Source organism: Sinocyclocheilus rhinocerous, unplaced genomic scaffold (assembly GCF_001515625.1).
Source record: "Sinocyclocheilus rhinocerous isolate Xijiao unplaced genomic scaffold, SAMN03320098_v1.1 scaffold1049, whole genome shotgun sequence".
In the NCBI taxonomy this organism is placed as follows: Eukaryota; Metazoa; Chordata; class Actinopteri; order Cypriniformes; family Cyprinidae; genus Sinocyclocheilus; species Sinocyclocheilus rhinocerous.
The window spans coordinates 1,068,028-1,076,167 of record NW_015652136.1 but is presented as its reverse complement, the minus strand read 5'-3'; the positions used below and the strand labels follow the sequence as shown (position 1 = coordinate 1,076,167).

At 38.3% G+C, this 8,140-nt stretch overlaps 1 protein-coding gene across 1 annotated transcript in view; it reads left to right on the top strand.

The window, feature by feature from the left end:
- The first annotated feature begins 530 nt into the window (after positions 1-530).
- LOC107713552 (hydroxysteroid (17-beta) dehydrogenase 4) overlaps positions 531-8,140 on the top strand; it is a 22,498-nt gene continuing 14,888 nt past the window's right edge. Inside the window, exons 1-12 of the mRNA XM_016519100.1 lie at positions 531-725; positions 1,163-1,216; positions 1,292-1,399; positions 1,491-1,550; positions 2,828-2,849; positions 3,728-3,774; positions 3,931-4,015; positions 4,089-4,276; positions 5,872-5,963; positions 6,164-6,188; positions 7,383-7,511; positions 7,625-7,719. Of these exons, the coding sequence (XP_016374586.1) occupies positions 668-725; positions 1,163-1,216; positions 1,292-1,399; positions 1,491-1,550; positions 2,828-2,849; positions 3,728-3,774; positions 3,931-4,015; positions 4,089-4,276; positions 5,872-5,963; positions 6,164-6,188; positions 7,383-7,511; positions 7,625-7,719 (963 nt within the window). The 5' untranslated portion in view covers positions 531-667. The remainder of the gene's footprint in view (positions 726-1,162; positions 1,217-1,291; positions 1,400-1,490; positions 1,551-2,827; positions 2,850-3,727; positions 3,775-3,930; positions 4,016-4,088; positions 4,277-5,871; positions 5,964-6,163; positions 6,189-7,382; positions 7,512-7,624; positions 7,720-8,140) is intronic.

The window sequence follows — 8,140 nt, the reverse complement described above, 5'->3', positions numbered from 1 at the left end:
CAAAATGTCTTTATTATCTGATAGATGTCAGTAAAACAGGTGGCGAACAAAATTACACTCGTTTCTGTGAGAACACACGATTCTTTGGCAGCCAATCAGAAACGCTCTTTGCCTGTCAGTCATCTTGGGTGCAGGGGTTTCTGACATCGGGTTGGCTGAGGTCGATTTAGAGGGCGGGGCTTTAAAAGAGAAAAGGTGTTTACTCCCGCAACTTGCATCTAACAAAGAATTATAAAATAAAAGAATAATATAAGTTAGTTTCTATCAAAGCGCTATACAATATGACTATCAGCTATATGCTTTTGTAGGTTATATGCAAATAATACATTCAAATTTATGTAAATATTCCTCACATCACTCAGAGCCGATTTCACAATTTTACACATTAACACTCTCACTGACACTGTAAAACAGCAGCTCAAACATCAGCTGTGACACTGTTTATATTCAGCATTATTCATCACTATAAATATAACGCGCTTACAAATAAGAGTCACGTGCCGCCTGGTGGAGTGAAGACGCGCGGATCTGATTGGTCGCTGCTCGGTGACGTCACCGCGCCATTCGCGGAAGTGGGGCAAAAGTCACGGCGGATCACGCAGACTTTCACAGCAAAAAACATATCACCTCAATCATCGTAAACACAAAAAACATACATCATCTGAAGATGTCAGCGCCTTTGAGTTTCGACGGCAGAGTCGTGCTGGTGACCGGAGCCGGAGGAGGTCAGTTTATCATCGTAAACTCACGCATTTATGCACATAATGCAAATATGTTAATCCATTAATAGAGGGATATAATGAGTGTTGCAGAAGTTTCATGCGTTAATGCATCAGACAGACGCTTTCTGAGCATCAAACAGAGAATCTTCTGTATTATTTACATTTTGTTGTGCAAGTTACGGCTGACGCATTAATATAGATGTTTTATATTTATCAACGTGCGTTATTTTGCTCTGAATATTGAGCTTAAAGGCCTTTTTTAAGTACTTAAGCGTGTTGTTTGGCAGTGATGCAGCGTTTCTGTGTCGATCAAAGTTCAAACAGCAGATAAGAGTCAATGACTCTTTGCTCATGATGGTGGGATTCAGTTTAGATAAGGCTGGCATCCATAAATCACTCAGATAATGATGATAATCATGTTAATCGTGTGTGTTTCGCAGGTTTGGGGAGGGAATATGCGCTGGCGTTCGGTCAGAGAGGAGCCGCTGTCATCGGTGAGTCGCTCTGATCGGATCATTGATTCAGTTCAAGTGAGTCGCGACTCACGATTCGCTCTCTGTTCTTCACAGTCAATGATCTGGGAGGAGATATTAAAGGAGGTGGCAGGAGCTCAGCAGCCGCTGATAAAGTGGTGGAGGAGATCAGAGCTAAAGGAGGCAAAGCCGTGGCCAATTACGGTCGGTGATGAATCATTCCAGCTCTGAAGCGCAGTAACATACCTGTGATTCACATGTGTGTTCATGATGATCTGGTTTCTTCACCTCACAGATTCAGTGGAAGATGGTGAGAAGCTCATCCAGACGGCGCTGGACGCATTTGGCCGAATAGGTGCCGTTTCCAGACCTGCAATATGATTTAATATATTTATTTGTGCATCATCTCCATTATTTCTATGGAGTGCATTAGAGCCTGTCCACCTTGTCAGTGGTCTTGGTTCCCGGAAACTATTTTTTCCATTCATTTTTAAAATTTTTTAAAAGTCTTAGCATTAAAAAAAGCCATGAAACACACCAACCTGCTAAAAGGAGAATCGCAACATTACAAACTTGGTTAACACTTTACTTACATATAATGCATTATAAAAATAGTTTTAAAAAATAGCCTTTATATATAATGCATTATAAAAATCTTTTAATGCATTAATTACTCCTTGTAATGCACCTTATAATGCATTTTATGATCTGATGAATAATTGTAACCATAGTTATAATACTGATCTATCCGTTATTACACCTTTAGAAAGTATAATGCATTAAAACACAAGACAATGTAAGATAATGCACAATTATGAAAAGATATAATGCATTACAGCGTACATTATGCACACCTTAATAATGCATTATACATAAAAGGTTTTAGGTGAAACTTTACCCAAACACTGATTCAAAGTAAAAAAGCATTTGAAAGTTGTACTAAAACACAAAGACACATGACTGTGTACTTGACAGCTTTGGAAAGAACTACATTCCTAAGATGCATTGCGAATGACAATCAAATGAATGGCAAAACATAAAACCATTGTTGATTGTATCTGTAGAAACAACATGTTTTACGTTTATTGTAAAATATGCACATATATATATATATATAGCATTATACAGAAAGGCTTTACGTGAAGTGTTACCAAAACTTTGATTCGTAGCCAAAAAGTATGTGAAAATTGATGGCTTGGAAAAGAACTACAATCCCATGATGCACTGCGAATGACAATCAAATTGAAAATGATGGTAAAATATGAAACCATTCATTTGAAGTTGCTGATTGTATCAACATATTTATTGCATAATATGCATATAATATGCGTGACTCTCTGATTGGTGGAATTTTCTGTGCAGCATCATGGGTAATTTATTTTCAATATGATTATTTTAAAAATACATTTAATAATGAGAACAGATTTCACTGTGGAGAAAATGAATGGAGTTTTTGCTTCCGGATCGACTGTTGCGCTCTACACTTTTACATTTTAGTGCAAATCAAATACTAGACGTGCAGAAGGAATTTCAGAGTAAATGATACTTTAAATAAATGCATTGATGTCTGACAGTGATTCATTCTGCTGCTGTTTTTTCTGAGTGCTCATGAGCAGTTTGTGTTGTTTTCAGATATTGTGGTGAATAACGCCGGGTAAGTGGATGCTTGTGATCAGTGTTGGGGAAAGTTACTTTTAAAAGTAATGCATTACAATGTTGCGTTACTCCATAAAAAAGTAACCAATTCCGTTACTTTTTACGGAAAGTAATGCGTTACGTTACTTTTGCGTTACTTGAGCTGTCGATCAATAAATTGGAAAAAAAAGTAACTTGCGTTACTTATTTGAAAAAGTAACTCCGATATTCTCGTAAATTAAAAAGTAATGCGTTACTTTACTAGTTACTTTTAAAAAGTAATCTGATTACTTAACTCGCGTTACTTGTACTGCGTTACCCACAACACTGGTTGTGATCAAGTTACGTAACCAGATTACTTTTTTAAAGTGACTAGTAAAGTAACGCATTACTTTTTAGTTTAGAGAGAAAAATCCGAGTTACTTTGTTTCCATGTATTGACTGACTCTCGTGTTGCCATGGTGACAGAAATCAGGAGTAGGGTTGCAAAAAGGTGGAAAATTTCCAGTAAATTTCAGAAACATTCCAGGATTTTTGGAATCTTCTGGGAATTTTGCGTGAACATGATCTTACTGTAGTTCTAGAATAAATATGAACATGTGTTTACTCATCTCACCTGCACAAAAACACATTCAGTGTTCCTCAAAACGAATAAAAACAGTCAAATGCAAACTCAGAATATTATACAAACCCGCAATAAGACAAATATAATTAATGTATTTAATCCCATTTTATTAACTAATGTCTTCTCTACTGACCTTCGATGATCCACTTCAACCATACTAAGCAAAAATAAAACAATTTTAATGGAGTAACGCAACATTGTAATGCATTACTTTTAAAAGTAGACTGATTGTGTTGGGTGACTGTGTAATTCTCCTCTGCTGTTTTCTGAAGGATTCTGCGGGACCGATCATTCGCTAGGACCAGCGATGCAGACTGGGGTACGTATCGACATAATCAACTAATGGCAAAGAAGATCAGGGCTAAACATTTAGGAGTCCGAGATTTTTTACGATTTTCTCCTAAATCGGTGAGTTTTGAGCTACTTGAGGATGTTTTGTGAATGCGGGCCCTGATCTCACGGCGCTGTGTTTCAGACCTGATTCAGCGCGTGCACCTGAGGGGCTCCTTCCTCGTCACGAGGGCCGCCTGGAACCACATGAAGAACCAGAAGTTTGGGAGGTTAGTGCAGGTCTGTAAAAGCCATCTGTGGTGTTCTCCAGCCGAGCGTCACGGCTCTCGACTCTGTTCTCAGGATCATCATGACGTCGTCCGCGGCGGGAATCTACGGGAACTTCGGCCAGGCCAACTACAGCGCGGCCAAGCTAGGTCTGCTGGGTCTCTCCAACACGCTGGCCATCGAAGGCCAGAAGTACAGCATCCACTGCAACACCATCGCTCCGACCGCAGGATCCCGCCTCACCGAGACCGTCATGCCTCCAGGTCAGAGAGCTTACACCTCCACCTTTCTGAGAGTCAGACACTACAACACAAATATCCTTCCCACAATCTGAAGCATTGAATTGTTCATATTTGTCTCTCGGAGAGGATGAGATGGCAGTCAAACCAGCTGCAAAATACATACACACCATACGACATGGTTAATTCATTTGTGTCCCTGGAGTCTTAAGTCGCTGGGGTATATTTGTAGCAATAGCCAACAATACATTGTATGGGTCAAAATTATACATTTTTCTTTTATGCCAAAAATCATTAGGATATTAAGTAAAGATCATGTTCCATGAAGATATTTAGTAAATTTCCTACCGTAAATATATCAAAACTTAATTTTTGATTAGTAATATGCATTGCTAAGAACTTCATTTGGACAACTTTAAAGATGATTTTCTCAATATTTAGATTTTTTTGCACCCTCAGATTCCAGCTTTTAAAATATTGTCCTATCCTAACAAACCATACATCAATGGAAAGCTTATTTATTCAGCTTTCAGATGATGCATACATCTCAATTTAAAAAAACTGACCCTTATTTTTGTGGTCCAAGGTCACATTTGCTTTATTTGACATATTCGTCATTGTATACAATTGTAATTATTATAATTAATATTAGAAATACTGTCTGCTGTTGTTATTTTTATTTTATTGTATTTATTTTCTCTCATTTATAGTCTCCTTTATTACTTTGTGGTGTAATTATATTCTGTATTTTTACACATCTAAAATGCTTTGGCAACACTGTAACACAAACATGAGCCTGGAGCACAAAACCAGTCATAAGTGTCAATTTTTCAATATTTGGCTGAGATACAACTATTTGTAAATCTGGAATCTGAGGGTGCCAAAAAAATCTAAATATTGAGAAAATCATCTTTAAAGTTGTTCAAATTAAGTTCTTAGCAGTGCATATTACTAATCAAAAATTAAGTTTTGATATATTTACGGTAGAAAATTAACATGGAACATGATCTTTACTTAATATCCTAATGATTTTTGGCATAAAAGAGAAATGTATAATTTTGACCCATACAATGTATTGTTGGCTATTGCTACAAATATACCCCAGCGACTTAACACTGCTTTTGTGCTCCAGGGTCACATATGTGTTACAGTGTTGCCAAAGCATTTTAGCACATATTCTGCAGCTGGTTTGACTGACATCTCATGCTCTCCGAGTATATAGCATAGAGCCATTTAGAGACAAATATGAACAATTCAATGCTTCAAACTGTGGGAAGAATATTTGTCTTGTAGTGGTGTATTTGGAGCAGACAAGAAGAAAGTGTTTTTTTTTATCCTCTGTTTGATTTAAGTCACAGTGTTTGCATATTCGCTGTTCTCTCGGCATCCAGGATTTTTAATGTCTTCCTTTCTCTATTTCTAAGTCGTGGTCGCCGAGTCGATATTTGGAAAGGATTTGTCTTTCTTTTAATGATTTGACTGATAAGTAATTTGCCAATTTGGTGGTTGTGTTTAGGGCCGAATAACACTGGAGTTTGGTTTGGAGGTCAAATTCGTTTTTTTAAATTTATCATAATTTGTGTCAATTTCTTGATTATTATTCCGTTTCTCTGTCTCAGATCTGGTGCAGTCGCTGAGGGCCGAGTACGTGGCTCCGCTGGTGCTGTGGCTGTGTCATGAAGCGTGTCAGGAGAACGGAGGGCTGTTCGAGGTGTGCAGAGGCGCGCTCCTGTCGCTCAAACACTAGAGAAATGCAAGGCTCATGGGTTTGATTTCAAGGGAATGCATGGACTGAATGAACGTATACTGTACCTTGAGTGCATTAACTGCAGTTTAGATAAAAGCATCTGATCAGTGCATGCGTGTAAACGTGTTTATTCTGAAACTCATCAGCTGCTGTTTGTGTTTTAGGTCGGCGCCGGATGGATCGGCAAATGTAAGTTCTGCTGAACCTGATGATCTCTGTGGGAGAAGATCCGCATCAGCAATAGAAATAGATCCATTACTCACTCTTATGCACACAATTTATATACATACATATATATATACATATACACACACACACAATCCTTGAAATGTCATTTTGATGGATAAAACAAGACATCTGAGTGAGGATTTGGGAAGAGAGTCAGATATTGATCTGTAAATCAAGTCGAGTCGCGTTCATTCATCAAAAACATCCAAAGCAGCTTTAGGAAACTCGTGATGCTTATAGTGTTTATAATACTTAAATGCTTATTTCTCCACATATGGCAGTTAAGAGCTGGATGATAGTTTACATATGACCACTGGGTTTCACAGCAAATGTTAAAATAAACCAGAAAGCCTGATGAGACTCCTACAGCGCTTTATACAAGCAGCTTCACAGTAATAAACACTGTTGCTAACTTCATCAGTTATGAGATGACTTGTCAAGCAGAAATTTCACAAGATAATAGTGTCATTGTTCAGCAACAGTGGTAATATCGTAACAGTCATCAAATATGAAACAATTTAGTTTCTGCTGTAAAGCAGCTCTACAGAAAACAATGGAGTCATTATTCAGATCAAATCAGTTCAGTGTGTTCACCAGTTATTACTGTAACTGGGTATTTTTACTGTATTACTGTGTTCACCTCTGAATGGGTTTCAGTCTTCATGTGATTTCTGTGATCTGATCACTCAATGTGCAGGTTAAGACGTGACCCTGGAGCACAAAACCAGTCATAAGGGTCCATTTTTTAAAATTGAGATTTATGCATCATCTGAAAGCTGAATAAATAATATTTCCATTGATGTATGGTTTGTTAGGATAGAACAATATTTGGCTGAGATACAACTATTTGAAAATCTGGAATCTGAGAGAGCAAAAAAATCTAAATATTGAGAAAATCATCTTTAAAGTTGTCCAAATGAAGTTCTTAGCAATGCATATTACTAATCAAAAATTAAGTTTTGATATATTTACGGTAGGAAATTTACAAGATATCTTTATGGAACATGATTTTTACTTAATATCCTAATGATTTTTGGCATGAAAGAGAAATGTATAATTTTGATCCATACAATGTATTGTTGGCTATTGCTACAAATATACCTGTGCTGCTTATGACTGCTTTTGTGCTCATGTAGTGTGTCTGCTGTGGTGCAGTGCGCTGGGAGAGGAGTCTGGGCCGAACCGTGCGGCAGAAGAACAAGAGCATGACGCCGGAGGCTGTGCGAGACGCTTGGAACGAGATCTGTGACTTCACTGATGCCAGCAAACCCGCCAGCATCCAGGGTAAACCTCACTCACTCTATTACAGCTCGTTAGCAGACCAAAGAACATCCAGAGCGCTTCAGCCTCGTTAGTGCACATCAGAGCTAATTAACTTACTCACTGTGTTGATGAAGAGTCGCTGCAGACGCTGGTGGAGGTTCTGTCCAGAGTGGAAGATGAACCTGGAATCAGAGCCAATCCGACCGGAGCGACCGCCGGCACAAACCCTGTGAGAACATCATCAACACACCGAAGAACACCGTGTTCTTCCTCACTATTACTGTCATTGTCTCGTTTTCCTTCGGAACATCCTTAAATCACAGGAGATGCAAAATGTGTTCACCGTCAATCCATACCAGATCAGGATGAGTTTGTTTCTTCATCAGGTTTGGAGAAATGTAGCATTGCATCAGTGTCTCACTGCAAGTGAATGGGTGCCGTCAGAATGAGAGTCCAAACAGCTGATAAAAACATCACAATAATCCACAGCACTCCAGTCCATCAGTGAACATCTGGAGAAGACAAAAGCTGAAACAAATCCAGCATTAAGACGCTTTTAACTCAAATACCATAGAGTCCATAATAACGTGAGAAAGTGTTCTGGTATGAATCAGGAGAGAAATCTGCACAGATCAAGCACCGTTTACAAG